The sequence below is a fragment of the Diachasma alloeum genome, unplaced genomic scaffold, assembly GCF_001412515.2.
Source record: "Diachasma alloeum isolate Michigan unplaced genomic scaffold, Dall2.0 Dall_scaffold_00753, whole genome shotgun sequence".
In the NCBI taxonomy this organism is placed as follows: Eukaryota; Metazoa; Arthropoda; class Insecta; order Hymenoptera; family Braconidae; genus Diachasma; species Diachasma alloeum.
In genome coordinates this window covers 14,162-33,994 of record NW_021680883.1, presented here as the reverse complement: position 1 = coordinate 33,994, position 19,833 = coordinate 14,162, and the positions used below count along the sequence as shown (strand labels likewise).

The 19,833-nt window shown below is 36.6% G+C and overlaps 2 protein-coding genes across 2 annotated transcripts; one reads left to right on the top strand and one right to left on the bottom strand.

Annotated features, from left to right (window-relative positions):
• The first annotated feature begins 66 nt into the window (after positions 1-66).
• Positions 67-8,828, top strand: LOC107044510 (ran-binding protein 9). The gene is made up of 9 exons (XM_015266415.1): positions 67-492; positions 3,261-3,616; positions 4,116-4,303; positions 4,409-4,521; positions 4,797-5,228; positions 5,632-5,949; positions 6,042-6,225; positions 6,680-8,270; positions 8,601-8,828. The coding sequence occupies exons 1-7, from the start codon at positions 285-287 to the stop codon at positions 6,173-6,175; spliced, it is 1,749 nt and encodes a 582-aa protein (XP_015121901.1). The 5' UTR covers positions 67-284; the 3' UTR covers positions 6,176-6,225; positions 6,680-8,270; positions 8,601-8,828.
• Positions 8,829-9,043: 215 nt separating this feature from the next.
• Positions 9,044-18,731, bottom strand: LOC107044490 (protein unc-13 homolog A; the record flags this gene model as incomplete). The annotated part of the gene is made up of 7 exons (XM_015266386.1): positions 9,044-13,886; positions 14,424-14,586; positions 14,676-14,774; positions 15,405-15,554; positions 15,723-15,948; positions 16,507-16,638; positions 16,742-18,731. Coding segments are annotated over 7 exons (3,058 nt in total), but the record flags the coding sequence as incomplete, so codon positions are not given.
• Positions 18,732-19,833: the final 1,102 nt, after the last annotated feature.

The window sequence follows — 19,833 nt, the reverse complement described above, 5'->3', positions numbered from 1 at the left end:
CAAAACGCCCATTGTAAATGAACTGCGCGCGTGTGTCTGCGCATTTGTCGGGCCTCACGTAAAAGTGAATAAGCGAATAAGGATAGAAATCCTCCAATACAGTGACACGTTAGGGATCTGTCAGAGGCTGAATTAAAAGGCGACTGAGGGGTTTTAGCGATAAGGATATCCAGTGGTGGCGTTGGAGAAATTGATGAAATTATCCGGAAAATAATAAAAATTGATCGAATTTATTTCGTTACCAAGTGATATAAAGTGTGTGTGGTGAGGTAGTGGGGCTGCATATGAGAATGATGGCCGCCACCAATGAGGAAACGAGTGTTATGGAGCCATCGAGAATAAATTCAGGACAAAATCAGCCCAGTGACAGACTCAAGATGCTTTATCCAATGGTCAATGAGGAAGAGACACCTCTGCCGAGGTCATGGAGTCCAAAGGACAAATTCAACTACATTGGATTATCGCAAAATAATCTTCGCGTTCATTACAAAGGTATGTGTGTGTGGCTGAGCACCTCCGTGCTCTCCTCTACTGCGATTCATGTTTGACCAATCGTTAAACATGACCTTCTTGAGGATATTGGGAATTTTCAGCTACTGGTTAATTATTCATTTGTTGGCTACGACAATTCTCCGATTTTTTTTCATTCAACTATTCGCAGACATCAACTATTGATTGTTATACATAGGCAGCAGTCTTTCATCGAATTTTTCGCGTGTTTGTCAGCGACCTAAACAAAGGAATCAGCTGATCGGTCATAGTCTGATTCCATGATGGATTTTCTCTCTGCACTTTTCACAGTGAAGACAATTTTTTTAAAAATAAATTTCCGAATTTAATTGGAGTAGTTCCTCTCCAAAAAATTCAGGAGAATCTGGAATTTTTAGTTAAAAAATTTAATCAAAAAATGTAGGGGGATGGAGAGAGAGGCCGAGGGACCATTTTGTGCATGAGATATCTCCAATGTCAATGACAGCTGTTCTGAATAGTATATTTACATAATTTCTTCTCTCAGTGCTTGATAAGATTGGAAAATGAGGTGTTATTCTAAAAATAAGTGCGATATTATCATTGCAATATCACTTTTACATTGCGGAGCAATTGTACGCCTTCCGCATCGTCACGTTTAATGCTTCCTTGAGTTTCCCATTGGCTCTTGTGGCGGAGATATTTTTTACGTGCGGTAGGCGCACTTCAATGTGAAGGCGTCAACGTTTTGCTCCATGAGATCTGTTGCGTATCGAATTGTAGCCTTTTTATGGACCGTGTTTACACAATTGTTTAGAAAGATGATGAGATTTAAAAATACGTAATAACGACGAACTGGTTCTTGGGCGGAGGAGAGTGATGATGAATTGTTATGGGGATTTTTATAACATTTTTGTAGTCCACAGAATCTCAGTAACGAAACGGTAAACGGTTCAAGTTGATTTTTACTATTGGTCAGTTTGCAATGAATATCTCGGAATCTAAGGGAGATAGCAAAACTTTTGTTATAACCTTTTTTGTAGAGTGAATCGAAGGCTACAAAAAAGGTTATGACGAAAATTTCGCTATCTCCCTTAGATTCGGAGATATTCCTCAACAACTCAGGCGAAGTCGATTTCGACTATTAGTCAGTTTTTAATGAATATCTCGGAATCTAAGGCAGATAGCAAAATTTTTATCATAACCTTTTTTGTAGAGTGAATCGAGGGCTACAAAAAAGGTTATGACGAAAATTTCGCTATCTCCCTTAGATTCGGAGATATTCCTCAAAAACTCAGACGAAGTCGATTTCGACTATTAATCAGTTTTTAATGAATATCTTGGAATCTAAGGCAGATAGCAAAATTTTTGTCATAACCTTTTTTGCAAAGTGAATTGAGGGCTACAAAAAAGGTTGTGACAAAAATTTCGCTATCTCCCTTAGATTCGGAGATATTCCTGATAAACCCAGCTGAGAGCTAAGTCAACTTGAATCGTTTTACCGCTTCGCTACCGATGGCTCATAAATTATGGTCTAAATGAGGAGAACATTTAGTTCTCGAAACGTTGGCCATTTGAATGACAAGGGTTTCATTATTTTTCACCCCCATTTTATGAACATTGCTGATATTACCGCATAACGGCCCAGATGAAGACATGTTAATAACAATTTAAGCGACTCTAGTGCAAATAATTTGAATGAATGCACTAATCATCATTCACTCAATTCTGCATTGTTTTTCGCAACTGCTATATGTCAACTCTAGACTCCAATGCATAAAGAAAATTAAGTGAACAATTGATTGGATATTTAATAACAAAAGAGCATTGACAATTCGATGAGAGATTGTGTAGGGATTTTCGATGCACATCAGAATGAGCGGTTACTCGGCTGACCTAGTGACCTAGAAAGAGCTCGATTGTCGATGCAAAACTATTGCTCAATCCCTCTAATCCTTCCACATATTAGGAAAGAATAGGTAATTGAGACCTACTGACCGCAGTAAATTGCAGGTTTATCTGTAAAGACAATGCGCACCGAGTGAGGAGCAGATCGATCATAGAAAAAATCGAGGCAGATGAGTGAAAGGAACCTTTAGTTTGACATAAAATGCAGTTGTACCTGGATTTTCTCTCCTTTCTCTCTTTTTTCTTCGTCCAAATGAATTGTAAGATAATTCTGTTGGGTTTCATGGACCGATGTAGTTTTCGAAAATTAATCTGTATACACCTCGACTCATGTCAGTGTCAATTAAATTGTGCGACACAAATTTCAAAAAATCATGAATATTCAATGGTCTTTAAATTATATTTTGTACAGAATTATGATTTTTTAAAAATATTCTTTGTTTATCAATAAATAATTGAACTAGTTTAAACTTTCTTAAACCTCATTTTTTAGGCATGAAATCAATTTCTGGGAAAATTCTGAATATGATTTTTATAGTGGAAAATTGATTATTTATAAATGATTCATAGAAAATGCTCGTAATTTTCAAAAACTGTTATTATTTTCATATTTCATCAATCTTCCTCCAAAAGTAAATTTTATAATATTCTTTCAGCTTTTTAAAATGTTTTTTAGCCATTCTATATCGACATTCAAACTGAGACTTGCAAAGTTTAAGTAATAAAATCATTACAAAATGATAAAATCAAATAAAGCTCAAACGACACTCATTTCACTGGAAAAAAATAGCTGAAGTCCTTCTTGGATACCCTTAAATTCAATCAAGTGATTCATCCCATTCCACCCACAATCCCAATAAATTCTGATTCTGAACCATGGATAGGTTACGGTAAAACACATAAAGATGCTGCCAGTGTTCGTACGACACATTCGATACCAGCTGCCTGTGGCCTCTACTACTTCGAAGTGAAAATAGTGAGCAAGGGTCGCGACGGCTACATGGGAATTGGTCTGTCAGCTCATGGTGTCAACGTTAATCGATTACCAGGCTGGGACAAACACTCGTACGGATATCACGGTGACGACGGACACAGTTTCTGTTCATCTGGCACCGGTCAGCCTTATGGGCCAACATTCACTACCGGCGATGTCATTGGCTGCGGTGTTAATCTGGTTGACAACACAGCCTTTTACACGAAGAATGGCCATCACTTAGGCGTCGCATTCACAGATCTACCCGTAATCAACTCTGTTCGATAACTAATTAAAGAAATGCGTAGGAAGCGGTAAAACGATTTGTCGATTTTGACTATTGATCAGTTTTCAATGAATATCTCGGAATCTAAGGCAGACAGCAAAATTTTCGTCATGAGCTTTCTTGTAGAGCGAATTGAGAGCTATGAAAAAGGTAGTAACGAAAATTTCGCTATCTCCCTTAGATTCAGAGATATTCCTCAAAAACTTGACTGAACCAGATTTTGACTATTGTTCAGTTTTCAATGAATATCTCGAAATCTAAGGCAAATAGCAAAATTTTTGTTATAACCTTTTCTGTAGCTCTCAATCCGCTCTACAAAAAAGGTCCTCATGAAAATTTCGCTATCTCCCTTAGATTCCGAGATATTCCCCGAAATCTCAGCTAAGAGCTGAATTAAATCGTTTTACCGCTTCGCTACTGATACAATTCCTTAATTAATTTTATTGTTATTGAAAATGGCTGTGTATTTGTCATTCTCAGCCAAATTTGTATCCAACTGTGGGTCTCCAGACACCAGGCGAAGTTGTCGATGCCAATTTCGGCCAAACTCCATTCGTATTCGATATTGGAGACATGATTAATGAGCTACGAGTTCGCACGAGATTGCAAATTATCAATTATCCAACGCCAGATCATGGACAGGGTCAGTGGCAAGCCGTTCTTCACAAGTATGTTGATATAAATGTTTATTCTCCCTGCATGTGCATTCCAATAAACACGAGTCGAATTAGATAAATTAAAGAATGAAAATGACACATTGATGGATTCAACAGAATGGTATCTACGTACCTTGTCCATCATGGCTATTGCGATACTGCCGAGGCGTTTGCCAACAGTACGGGACAAGAATTTGAAGAGGATTTCAACTCCATTAAGAATAGGCAAAGTAAGTAAACTGCAATTTTTTTTCGATTTTGGCTATTAGTCAGTTTTTTATGAATATCTTGGAATCGAAGGCAGATAGCAAAATCTCCATCATGACCTTTTTTATAGCTTTGAATTCACTCTACAAAAAAGGTCATGACAAAAATTTCGCTATCTCCCTTAGATTCCGAGATATTCCTCAAAAACTCGGCTGAGAGCCAAGTCGACTCAAAACATTTTACCACTTGGTTCCTGAATTATAATTAAATTATAATATTTATATCGTTTTGTTTTTAGGAATCTTGAAGCTTGTTTTAGCCGGTAGAATGGGCGAAGCAATAGATTTAACTAGCCGATTATATCCAGGACTTCTCGAACGCGATCCAAATTTAATGTTCGCCCTAAAATGCCGTCAATTTGTTGAAATGGTAAATGGCAGTGATTCAGAGGTTTATCAGAGCAATAGTGAAAATCAGACGAGTGTTATACAATCAACCAAGACGTACATAAAATCATCAACGAACAGAAATATCGATGAGATGAATTTAAATAATACTATTAATGGTGCTGGTGAATCGCAATTTATCAACGGTCAAATGGAGGAGGATGTAGATATGGAGGAGAATACAACGACTAACGCTAATGGCATTAAAAATGCAAATGGATATCAGAATGGTAATCCAAATGCCAATGGTTACAGATGCCAAAATGGTGAAGACATTGACATGGGTGTGTATTATTTTTTATGTAAAAACAAGCATTTTCGCTTGGATATTATTTTCACTTATTTATTTTTTTATTTTTACCAATTTTTCTTTCATTTTCGACACTACAATCAATACTTTGCGCATAATAGGGGAGGGTAGGACAAAATGGGATAGTCCAATTTTGCACAAAGAAATTAGAAATTTCCTAAAATCATAAAGATATTCATTACTCGTGCAATTTGTTTCCTTTTTCCTCTCGTTTATTGATCTCTGATGGAATTACTGAAATGTGGGAAAACAATTGATTAAAAACGGATAATGAGTGTACAAAACTCAGTGACCAAGTGATAGACTAATCGTTCTCGAGATATGAAATAAATATGAAATCTATTGAATATATTGGATGATAATTTGACTGATTACAGAAATAGATAGTGCCAATCAAACACAGCAAAATGGCAATTCCAGTAATCCCCAAGTGTCAGTGGGAAAATGTATAAAGAAGCAATTGTGCGGTGGTAATAAGCAGGCAATCGAAAAAATGCTTGACTTTGGCCGACAATTGTATTCACAATCAATACACCTCAGACAACAGTACGGAAAAAATGAGTCCAATAAAAAAATGCTCCAAGATGCATTCAGCTTATTGGCTTACTCGAATCCATGGAACTCACCAGTTGGATGGCAACTAGATCCTCAGGAAAGGGAAACAGTCTGTGCTAGACTCAATTCAGCAATTCTTGGTAATATTTTAAGATTTATCATTGGTCAGATTGGTGATTGGTTTCTAGGTCCCTTCGCTGCCTTTCCCCTTCATATTACGTTTTTCATTTAGAGTCAACGAATCTTCCTCGACGGCCACCACTAGAGGTTGCAATATCACATGCCAAAGAGTTGGTACGTTTGATGTCTAGTGCTGGCTTGGGTGCTTGTGGCTTTGCAGTAGTCGACAATATTATTCAATATTGACGGTGCCTGCCTCTGCCACCACGACCACCCCTGCTACCTGCTCGTGTGTGGTAAGTGTTTAGTAGTTCATAATCTCAATTCAGTCCATTTTCCTGGTTTTTAACGAATATCTCGAAATCTAAGGGAGATAGCTAAATTTTTGTCATGACTTTTTTTGCAGCCCTCAATTCGCCCTATAAAAAAGGTCATTACGAAAATTTCGTTATCTCCCTCAGATTTTGAGATATTGCTCGAAAACAGCGAAGCGACAAAACGGTTCGTCGATTTTAATGTTTGGCCAGTTTTCAATGAATATCTCGGAATCTAAGGGAGATATCAAGATTTTTGTCATGACCTTTTCTGTGGGGCGGATTGAGGGCTACAAAAAAGGTTCTGACAAAGATTTCCTTATCTCCCTTATATTTCGAGATATTCCTTGAAAACCAAGAAAATGGCTAAATTGACTTCAATGTAAACAAAAATTAATGCATTAAATAATACTTTTTTTTATTTCATTTCCACAAGGAGGATCTTTTAATAGGTGGAGAGGAATCGTGGAGCAGACTATTCATTGTTAATCCAACAACTTCGTGATGTAGCGCGCGTGCCTCCAACTGGAAAGAAAATCATTACAATATTAACGAGCCCAATACATACATGATGAAAAATTATAATATTAATAATTATAATGAAAATAATTGTAAGGTGATTCAAATTTTTGTCAGTGATATGCACGGAACGATCTCACGCCCCAATTACAAGAGATTGTGAAACAATTGAAATTTCCAGTGGAAAAATTACTATACGTAAATAAAAACATTATTATTCGAAAAAATAGACAAATGGTAAACGCTCAGGCCTGCCAACCAAAATGATACTCCATGTTCCCTAACGAAAAATTGATATAATGATGAGTTTGAGGATAAATTGAGCAAACAGGGGTGAATTTGGTATTTGCGGATTCAGATGTCATTCGATCCCCATTTTACAGAAATGTCTCACTTGCATCTCGTTTACTTCGAGTCAATCACAAAAATTCAACAACAATTCCTCTTCAGTTGTTAATAATGAAGATGAAATGTTATCTTTGGGGGAACAAGATTCTAGAAACTTCATTGTCGTAGTCATCAAATCAAACTTTCTGTTGTTATATGATACTATTAATTATTAGATAACCAGCAACTGAGGAATGGTGAAAAATTAAACAAAAAATGATAAAAACTTAATTAAGAAACGATCTTGTACTCTACAATAAGTCATTGTTTTTTATATGCGAACATAGTATATTAAATTATATATTATTGAAGAAAGAAAAATTGTAATAATAATAATAACATGATGACGAACAGTTGTTGCAGCTGGGCATAAGTGTGCGTATAAATCAATTTAGAATCTTTAATCACTGAGAATAAGAATTTAGGTTTAAATAAATTATAGAGAGGGAGAGAAAATTAAAAAAAAAACTGGATTATAAAAAAAGCAAAAAAATGAGCGTTATTATGTTTTATGTACCTTAGATAGGAGCTAATAATATAGCAGTGATTTTAACAGGACGATTATTTGATTTTGTATTTTTCAATTTCTTTCATTATTTCACAACTGCATTAGCGAGAAAATTTGACATTTGAAATAAAATGAGAAAAACAAGCTGACTGCCTCTGCTGTGGCTGAATTCGAAATCCGCTAGATCATCCCTTTATTTCAATATTTTTTGTTCGTCTCCTGGATTTTTCTGATTTGATTTTTCCAATTTTTACTTGTTCTTTTATTATTCAAATATTTTTTTGATGGTTTCGTGTATTGAAAACTGCCTCAAGGTCTGAGGTTTATTTATAAGAAAAAAAATGGCGGCCTAGTCGAGCAGCAGCTTCAGATCCTCTCCAGTCAGTCTGACGGATTAGATAACAGCAATTGAAAAGAAAAATATTGTATTTGGCAAAGGAAATATTTGGTGAGGAGAATATAAAGTGAAGGCTCGAGAATGGTTGATCATCCAGCTATTTTCATGGCGTTTTATACCATTTATATGGCTTGGATGTTTAAAACTGATTGGATGAATGGAGAAAGAGATATCATCGGACCCAGACCCAGAAGGGGGCCGACGTGGAAACCAAGGGTACGCGATAATATTCATTATTTTTCTCCCACTCGTAATTTAGTAGCGAAGCTATAGTTTTTAATGGATATCTTGGAATCTGAGGCAGATAGCGAAATCTTTGTCATAACCTTTTTTGTAGGGCGAACTGAGAGCTACAAAAAAGGTTATAACGAAAATTTGGCTGTCTCCCTTAGATTCGGAGATATTCCCCGAAAACGCGAAACTTAAATCGTTTTTCTACTTCACTACTGAATTATCAATCTGTCTAATTGTCGTCGAGTTGAGCTCCGTTAGGAATACGAGTCCATGTGATATTACTAGAATTAAAAAACTCATATTTGTTTCTAGGAGCTTGTGAAGAAAAAAACCGACTCTTAGGGAAAAATACTTCCGAGAAAGTGCGAATTTCGATCCATATTTCGAGTTGTTCTCCCCCCAGTGTTGGAAGTGAATCAACTCCAAACATACATCGGGATTATTTGCATATATCAATGATTTATTCAGTAAAATGTCGAAACACTAAGTTTCTCTGTAATTCATGCTAAGAAATAAAAATTATTGAAAAGTAAAAATTTCCTTCGAGATGTTGAATGATTGAGTGAAGGAACAGGGGTTGCAGACTAGTCTTTGAGGTGCCCCATTTTGCCCTACCCTTCCCTCCCTTCCTACCGACTCACTTGTATACATAATCATATATCGACAATAAACTAATTATCCAGTTTGCAATCGTCGCCTCACCCCGTTGATTAATTATGGGGAGGAGGGGTAGAAGAAAGAATTGAGCAACAATGTCAGACTTTCGAAAGCACATTTTTTTCATTTTTTCTTTTACAAATTTTTTCACTCATCTTTTGTCTAGATTATGGACAATAACGAGTTGTTGTGGGCGTATTTCTTAAAAGTAGTAATGTAATAATCTGTGCAGTTGTATGTGCAACTCCTTCCTTTTCATTTTTTTTGTGTGATGATTAAAGATTCCATAATATCGTATTACATATGTTCACAATATCACCGGAAGTCCAATATTATTTTTTCCCTTTTCAATTTATTTTTCCTTGATGTAATATAAAGAATGCTTACACGAAAGTGGAGAAGTGAAAACATTTTCAAATTATGGGAGCATGACGATGATTTCTTTTACATTTTTTTGGGTTATGATATTTTTCATTCTTCAGCGTTTTCTCTAATGCTAAAATTTGAATAGTGTCTTCTCACCTGTTTGTATAAAAAATCTCGATCCTCATTATCGATGGGAATTCGATAAATTAAATGTCTGGGTGATTTTCCGGAGCACGCGTACGAATGAAATTGCAATTCTTTCGGAGGAAGAAAACAGAAAAACAAAAAAAATTGGATTCAACTTGCAAATGACATTTTTTTCTCATCAGTTCTCTGCATACGTGTTTCGAAAACTTTTACGAGGGGAATTGTCTCTTAATCTACGTTATTCCACACGAACGAAACTCTTCGTGGCTTGGACAATTTCATGTTTACGGGTTAGTCGGTGTAAACATAATAATGTAGCCTGGAAAATTTTATTTTTCGTGATGTCATGCTTGATTCATTTTCCTTTTCATCCATTTTCATGCGTATATTTATGTGCACCAGTAGTTATGATATGAAACATGGCTCAATCATCAGCTAGAAATAGACCATTTTGTTAGCTCACTGAAATTTTTCAACTCCCTTAGTATTAATTACTCATATTTTACAATTTCTCAGTTTCTTTTATGGGTTATTGCTTTATTCATGATTCTCATGGATTCATTCACCTGCCTTGCGCTCCTTAATAACTAGATTTTTTTCCATTACGAAATAAATATTCAGATGTGTCATGAAATTGATACTTTGCACCGATTGTATGGTCGATTGTCCATAAATAAATATCATAAACATAAAAAATATATGTTTTATCCAAACTGTAAAGTAGTGTGAATGTCGATATCCATTTGAAATTCAATTTCCTAAAGAAACCTCGACTTTATCAGTAAAGAAATGGTAATCTTGAACCGATAAATAGTTTTGCTATTGTGTTCGATATATTTCGCTTCATTCTGGGGCCTTACTCGAAACTAGAAAAGTAAATAGGACTGCAAGACATACTCATGCTCATAATTTCTCTCTCGAACTCTAATTTTTCGGTGGCTGATGAAAGTTCAATGATATCGTCCATGATTATCTATTATTTTTACGTTCATTAGTTGAGATTGACTGAAAAAATTGATCGCTTAGGCATTCAAGCTTGTGGTGAATAATGATAAGTGTTTAGTCAGCCTACGGATTTTTATTTTCTAACGATAAACGAAATTCAATGAAGAATAACAGTGAATAATTTTTTTTTCATACAATTCCACGTTGGACATGATCAAATTTACTTAATCAGTCATCGAAATGTTTTCTGTGTAACATGTGCGTGTTTTAACTCGAATATCTTCAAATATTTTTTTTAATGTTAATTTTGAATTATTAACATTCAACAACAACGATATAACAACACTCTTTGTTGGAGATTAATGATGAAATATACTATGAATTTACTCATTTTTCTTATATTTTTTTTTTCACATAATTCAATAGACTCACGCAACCGCCAAATTTACATGCTAATAAATCTGAGTTAATGCAATTTACACGATTGAAATTATTGCGAACATTCTCTTTGCATACTTACTATAATAAAATTCCATTATGCGCCATTCGTGTTTTTATAATTGTTCTCCCCCCTTTTCTTTTCTTTTGTTTAGTATTTTTTTTCCAATTCAAGCATAGTATTGTCAACAATTGTGTTCATCTTTTGATCTCTTTACTACGCTATTCAGCGGTCTGTTGATCTTTTTATTTTCCCTCATTTTTCCCTATATTACCACACTAGCACGAGTACAACCATTTGGCGCTTTGAAAATGATTCATAATTTCTGGATCGTGAGTTTGTCAGTTCTACTAGGGCTGTGGCATCGAAATGGCATCTCGAGGTGTGCCAAGTGGTTGCACTGGCCAGTGTGCCACACAGAAGTAACACTTCAACTTTTTTTTAATACAGAATTTGCGTTTCACTCTCAGCTTAAATTTATGTACCGTGCAATTTTACTTTCCATTCAGTAGTCGTAAAATTGATATTACTCTAGAGGTTTTTCATCTCTCAATTAAGTTAATATTTGGAATGTTATAATGTGAAAAAATTCAACCCGTAAACATACGCATGGAGATTCCTGAAGCCCCCCAATTCTATGTGTACTGTCTGAATAGAAGAAGAAATTCATTCTTTTGAATTTTTTTTAAATGCAAGACTGGCTCTCTCATTGTTCATCTAGCAGGAAGTAAAGAGTGATAAAATGATTTGAAATAAGCAAGTGAACTGCTCAAAATCATCATCGCTATCGTAAATTCAGAGGGATATCATTAATTTTCTTTTTCATTTTTCTTAATTTGTGGCACAAAGACATAATCTCTGAGAAATGATTGATGGATACGTGTACGGTGTCGATAGTTAAGGGTAAATTATCACAGAATATTGATTTCCACATTGGAAAATTTTATCTGAAACTCGAGAAAATGTTCAAAGAAACTTTTCACAAAAATTTCATCCAAAATATTGAGACTCTGCTACTACTGATGCGGACATTTCAATGCGCTGACCACATTGTCCACTGAAATATTCGCATTAGTAATCGTTAATGTGGCCTCATTAATGTAATGAACGAGTTCAGAACAGAATAAATATTTATTGGAATGCGTAGAGAATCCGATGAATTCAAACAGACTTCTACAGTAATTTTCAAAAGGGAAAATGATAAAAATGTCAATGTCGAGACGCATAAGTCTACTTCACACACATCGGAATAGGATTGTTAGCATTGTCAAGTTCGCTCATGAGGATGCCTAGATACTGTCTTATGTTCAGTGATTCAATTGAAAAAAAAACAACGGAAAATAGCCTGCGCTAGTGCAGGAACTAAACTCAAAAATCTCTTCATATTCAACCTCTTTTACTCCTTGGTTCAGTGATTTATCTCTTGTATTATTAAAAATCGTATTCTTTGTCTGGAATGCAAATGTAATTTCCACTATTTTTACTCGATTTTCCGAAAAAAGCGTTTTTACGATACAACCTGTTTTTATTTATTTTTCTTATTCAGTTATCTAGACGTTACTACCTTATTCTTGTTTTTATCTTGAAAGTATTTTCATGTTGAAGATGATAATTGTAAAAATGAATTTTCATCGTGAATTTTATACCTTATTCAATGGATTTAGAGTAATGCTCACAATGTTTTAATCTGAGAAAACAAATTTGGCGAATGGACAAATGTGTATTCATATTGCACGAGGTACGAAGGAGTGACATTATTGAATCTTGCAATATTATTGTTTCTTCTTTAGTTTATTATGCCTTTAAATCTATCTATAAACTCATCATGAGTATTGAGATTATTCACTCAAGACTCGATTTTTCTCCTCTACTATAAATTCTTCAGCCAATGAAAACAATTAACGAAAATAAAAATGAATTTGCGATGAAAAATTGCAGTTCTTTAACTCTCCATCGTAGCTCAACTCTATGTATGATGTATAGCGGTCAGACTCTTGCAATCTCTGGTTAATTTTTCGTAAGTAAATACATATTTTTACAAGATAATGACTAAGATATTTGCTTCTTTCTCATTGATTCACTTATGTTTAATAATTAAATGGCGTGTCGTGAATATCGTCATGACTTGCCTATTGGTCGTACGCAAAAATGCTATCTTAAACTCGTATTAGAAAAATTCATTTTTTTGTGTTCGTTTCCGCGTTGACAAAAATCGGATATCTACAGTTCATTAGTACGTTTTTTTTTATCGATCAACGATTATTCTCGTCTCCTTCAACGTTCACATGTGCCTAAGAGCATTGTTGTGGTTCGACTTTAAATAATCACTTACTTATAATTTGAAAAATAATTCGAGTCCTCCCCCCCCTCGAATTTAATGTTTTGAATGGTCTTTATGTATTAGAAAATCTTTTCGGCACATTCATATTTTGTATCACCTTCGTCATCTCTCGTTGATCTCAATGATACGAGAGAATTCATAATGTCGTGAGAGTGATTGAGGTCTTCATTAACATTTCGACGTCAATATTTATGATAACATCACTGATAATTTTATCATTTTAACGACACACGAGTGGAATTCACTGTCGCATCCCGAGAAGCCAATTATCCTCTAGTATCATAACTGATGCTCTCACGACATTATTAAGCTTTTTATATACCTTCCAATAATTGCGTAGATAAGCTTACTGAAAAAATATTAAATGTTCCCGTCACTGTCATGCCAGTGTGTATTTCAAATGTTTTAAGTTGGATTTGGTAATGGATCTTCCCGCCGTATATCACCTTTCAGCTTCACAAACTCCTTAGCAACATCATCATTATTCCTCTGGGAAAGAATTCGCAGTATCGTCCAACCAGTTTCATCCATTTGAATTCGCTTGCCCAGTGATAGCCAACACGCGCATGAGCCCTCCTCGATAATGTCTTTCAGTTGTAATACTGCAACACCGACTAATCGATCTTCACGTGCGAAACAGTAATCCTTCACGCAGATGTGGAGCTCGAAGTAATCAAGCTGCTGCTGCTCATTTCCGATGATACTAGAGAGGAGAAGGAGACAATTTTACGTTATTCTTCTTCGTTATCGTCATTATTATCGTATGAATGGGAGAGTAAGTTGGGAAAAAATGTAACATCGAAGTGAAAAGAGGAATGAGGGAAACCCAGATTAAGAGAAAACAGTTGGAACTGTTGGGTCTGAGTGTGCAATAAAACTAGATTCTCGAGTTGATGAAAGTAATAAAAAGGGTCTTGGGTTTTGGCTTCAGCGTGAGTTGAAGTCACGTAAATTCAAAAAAATAAAGGGCGGGCAAAGTGGGAGTTTTTGTCGTGAAAAAAAATTCTGGAGATGGGCGGGGTAGTCCGAAAGGGTCAAATGCTCCTCATTTTTTGAGATTCTTGACATTAACTGGAATTAGTGAGTTGAGTCTCTAGATTTCAGTGATAGAGTCCTTAGCATCAAGGATTCTATCACTGAAATCTAGGGGCTAAACTCCTATTTGACCTTCAGGATTATTCCGCTTCTCTTCTATTTGGCATTCAATTATGAATCCCTTCATTATTATTTCATTACTTACAAGTGGAATGTCTCGTTGAATTTCGGTGACCAGGTATTGCTCTTCGATTTAGTCGCTTGTTTTCGTTTCTTCTCAGCCAGATGAGGCCCAATTAAATTGACTTCAACGAAAGGCCGGAACATGCCGGTTGCCAGCGGCCATTTGAGATCATTTGCTGCTACAACTGTAAATACGTAAATTCGAAATTTATAGATTTTCAGATTTTCTATTCAAATGTTCGCATTTCAGCGCGTTTCGTAGATTTTCTTTTACCTTTAACTGTCACTTTTTGCTCTCCTGTGCCTGGGTGTGTGAATAGGTCAACTTGAATGCTCAATTCTCCTACAGACTCGCCATCTGCATTCATCGTATCTGGAATTTTGATAATCGATCAAAATCAATAAGGCAGTGGCGCAAAAGTGCATTAATCTACGAGTGACTTGGAATCAAATGATGGTTTTTTCACTCCAATGGTGGAGCAAAGGACATGCCCCTAGAATGCGAAGGCAGCTTGCATAATGTTGCGGGCACTTAGGAGCTCTAAATAGTCTCTTACATTTCAATGCATTTCTATAAATATTCTCTTAATTTTTAATGCATTTCTTGCGACTTAAGCTGATTGATCGTGTGGAGATGAATGATTGCATGTTTTTTTTTTTCGTTTTACTCGTTCTTTTACGCAATAACATTAGCAGTAGGTTATCAGCGGGTATTAAAACTTGATAAACAATCGAAACATGTCTACATTTTTCGAGGAATAGGGATGATTCACAGTGATTACTGGGTGTGAAATGTTTTTACGATCCATATTATCATCATTCCCATGAGTTGGTTTAGAATTTTTTGCACAAGTTTCTTGTCATACGTCTCGATTGTACCAAATCTTTCATACAATTCTAAAATGCTCAATTAATCTAGGCTACTAGTTTGACTGATTAATTGTTCTTAATGAACTTAATAATCTCATTCTCTCTATTGGCCTCAGAGTAAAAACTCTGCTACCTTGCCGACTTTCCCTCCGCAGTGGGGGTTTGCTCTGGCGAAGGGGCTCTTCAAGGCCTTCCATGCCATCTCCATCTTCGCCTTCATCACCCCTTTCGCTGCTCATCGAGCGTTGACGTTGGCGTAATGTCGTGGCGTCATTCAGCGGCACTGTTTTTTTTGTTTTGTTTTTTTTTTTAATAATAATAATTTTTCATTTCATTTAACTCAACACAATTCACCGACTATTTTTTTCGTATCTACATGTTTGGTCTTATTTACTTTCAAATTAATTAAAAAAAAAAAAAATCAAAGTCCTAGTATTTAGGTTTTACTTACTTTGATTGAGCTGAGTTGTAACGAAAGTCTTGATGAGGGTGTCCGTTGTTTGAGTGTAGAGACTCAATGCGTATCTCAGGCTTTGTAGTTCCGGTGACTTTTCCAAGAAATTTTTCTTCAGACCTCTACCTTCGGCGTAGAAATAATCTTTGACTGTGTTCAGTGCTTTTTCTAAAACAGCGCACTGCCTTGGCGATAAATTCTTCTCGACTTCCTTTGAAATGTCCTGGAGAATGAAAAAACAAGTGGGAAATTACTTTCGTGACATAGTCAATAGATTTTTGGTAATAAATTAGAAATTTGCTTTCAAAAGGAATTTTATAACGATCTATTTTAGATTTAATTCAATGATTCAGTGAATTCAATTGGCCCAACATTGGCCCAATGTTGGCTGCCAACATTTCCCCGACATTGGCCCAACGTTGGCAGCCAACACCCCGCCAACATTGGCCCGACGTTGAAAACCGATATTTCCCCTGGATTTCCACAATGCTGGCTGCCAACATTCCCCCGACATTGGGCCAACGTCGGTAGCCAACATTACGCCGACATTGTGCCAACGTTAAAATGTTTCACCTTTCCCTGAATATTAGTTTCAAATAAATTTTTTCGACAGATGATGCACCCAATCTTGTGATCAAACTCGGTCAAGATGGCGTTGGGGAGAATCCCAAGAAATCCCAATTGGATTCATTCAAACAATTATTTTTTCAGTGATCGTCTAAAACGGTTCACAAGGAATTGAAAAACAAATTTTCGAAAATACTATAGTAATTTTTTTTACCATGACTCCACTGAGAGCATTCTTCACATCTGGTTTCCCAGCCATATGATTTTTGAATAGTCTCCCCATGTCCTCGATCTTGGCATTAGCCGCAATGTTCTTGGCATTGTCCGTCAAATTTTTCAATACCATCTGTGAATAACAACATACGAATGAATATAATTGGGGATATAATACAAATCAGTCGTATTATGCCAGACAGTTTATCTGAGATGAATAATTCCATTGACATTACCGTTTTGTCCGTCATGGGTGGTAACACAACAGTCTTCTCCATTATCCTAATGACAATTTTCCAGAGCTCCTTCAAAAGCCTCTTGAACACTGTTTTCTCCGAGGAATCAGCGTACAGCGATAAACTACCATCCAACAGATCCATCAAAGGTCTCAGAACATCATCAGCTTCAACCTCAACACTACTTCTCTGATTCTGCTGATTACTAGCCTTGATATTGACGAGTCTGTCCCCAACTTCCTTGACAGAGGCCGTTATTTTGTGCTCTAGACTCTTTGCAAAAATAACAGCAAGCTCATCCAACGAGCCATTCAACTGCTGTTGCAAATCTTTCAATATGGTAGCGGCATCCTCTTCCAACTCTTCACCCCCCATTTTTTCAAATAATTTCTCCAGCTGTACCCTCAACTGCTGAACATTGTTCATTAAAATACACGCAATTCTCTCCTCTTGGAGGTAAGAAGGAAATTCCTTTTTGACAATATCAGCGTATGTTATCAATACTTTGACGATGGTTTTGGCGAAGCGTTTCATGTAACGTTTACGTATTTCCGGATCGGGACACTTCAATTCAGATACAACTTTGAAGCACTCAGTCAATTGGGTAAATATATCGACAACTGAATTACTGAATAGGGCATGTTCGCTACTCTTCTGGAAGCCGTCCTTCTTATCTCTATTAAAGGCACCATGAAGATAGTCGAGTGAATTATCGTCATTGGCATTCAACCACTGCATGACAAATGGCTCGAACCATGCTGGATATTCCGGGACTTTGCTCTTGTGGGGCGGGACATCTTGTACAAATTCATCGTAAAGACCTTTGACTTTGAAATGAAGATTCATGTAGTCAGCGCAGTGGCATAATCTGTGGGACTCGTGCTCGTCTAATGCATACTTCAAATCAATGGCAAATGAATCCCACATTGTTGCTGCTGATAATTGACCAATGTTCAGCTCTTGGGGGAATTGATTGAGCACCGGACCGTAGCTCTTCTTGTCCTCCTCGATAACCGCTATTATGAGGGTAATCAGCATGTCCCAAAATTTGAGGGAGTCAAGCGCTGGTTCGCGATCCTCTGGACGTGGCTCGTTTCCCTTGGATGTTTGGTACTCCCGTTGATACAGATCGGCGCAATTTTCGAACAAAAATTGATAGGTTGATCGAAGACAGGCCTTGACGCAGTCTCTAACGACTGTACTTGCTCTCGGTGGACTCGATAATTCCTGAACTTTCATTCGGAAAAATGTAATACTTGTTAGCAAATCTACTGTACTTTTCAAATCCATGAGTTTCTCGGGGCTCGAGGCTGGAAAGTTATTGCGATATCCTGACAGATCTATTCTCAGTGAATTGTGAAGTTGGTCCAGTAGTTTAACGAATTTCTCTTTTCCAAAATTACTCGCGGCGAATCTGTCGCTCGCTGAGACAGCTGAACTCGCTGTTGTGTGAGCGTAGTAGGCGTTTATGTTGGCTAGAAGGGTTGACATGACTGCTGGCACACCTGGACACAGGTATTTTGTTGATAAACAGTGAAAATGCGTCATCGCTTGGTAAATGCTTTCAATTCCATATCGCATTGCAAATTCGTCGACAAGCTCTTCCCCCGGTGGATCGAAGTATACTTTCCATGCATCGTCTCCTTTAGCTTCTGGCAATGATACCATTTCGTTGTTTCTCTCGCACAAACTGTGGAAAAGATTCTCGTGCAGGCATGTATACTGCACATGGTAGGGCGCAACTTTTTCCTCGCCTTTTATCTCTACACTTATGTGCAATCGAATTGCCCCGGATACAGCACTCTTGTCCGTACGTTTTTCCAAGTTGTACCATACGTCCATCTCACCACTCAGAGTTCGCACCTCAATGATTGTTTGGCCCAGAAAATCATCGCTCTCTCGGGTCAATTTTTGCCGGAGTTTCGATTTCAGATCGTTATCCTCGTCCCAAACTCGTACTTTTATACGATCTGAGGAATTGTGGCACTCGCTGGGAAAAATATATATTATTTCAAGGGTCTGATGGTTCGCTTTCAACTCAATTTCAAACCCACTGTTTTGCTAAAGGTAATTGTTCAGATTATTATTCAGAAATTCTATTGCCAAAGTCGTCATAAAATGGGTTTGAAATTTATGAGTTTCATTTAGCTAGACGGTATGTTCTTTTTTGGCGCTGATTTTTTTTTGGTGCACACAGTAATTTTTGGCGCATATGAAAAAATTTCCTCAACAATTGAACCGCACACGGTGATGAAAAAAACCGTGTGCGTTCTGAGACCGTCAGTTTAACGGTGACAGAAGTCAGATCAAGGGTCAGAGGGTCAGATAAGGGTCACAAGGGTCAGATTAAGGTTCANGCCTTCTGATTACCATTCGGTCAGATCGCTTCAACATACCCTCATTGATTCACAATTTCGAAAGACTGCACTACAAAAATTCGGCTCTTATTCTAAGAACCAAATGTCGCGATTTTTAAGATCCAAATGTCGCGATTTTTAAGTACTGAAACAAGTCTTGATTTAAGACCCGAAAGCGATCTTATTGCTAAGATATCATTGAAATCATTGAAGATATGGCCAAAAAACCAAAAATTCCCTAAATCAATCAGAAATCCTGTGGTGAGGAGGGTCCTATGGACGTTGGGGACCAATGGGCCCCGTTTGTGAATTCGATTGGGGTCATTTAACATAATAAAACGATCCCGGCCGGTTTTGGGGGTGAAAAATTTTTTTGTCAAAAAAAATGGAAAGGGGTTAACCTTCAATTTTTTTCGAGCAAAAAATTTTTCACCCCCAAAACCGGCGGGGATCGTTTCTTTCTGTTAAGTGACCCCAATCGAATTCACAAGCGGGGCCCATTGGTCCCCAACGTCCATAGGACCCTCCTCACCACAGGATTTCTGATTGAATTTGGTCAATTTTGTTTTTTTTGCCATATCTCCGTCAATTTTCGTCAACAATCAATTTGACTACAACAAAAGTTGTGAGGAATGAACTCAGCTTCAATCTCCAGGAGAGAAAAATGAGATAGGACAATTATAACTGGAGATAGGACCCAAAAACTGACTAAAATTTCAGTTTTTTGGAAATATC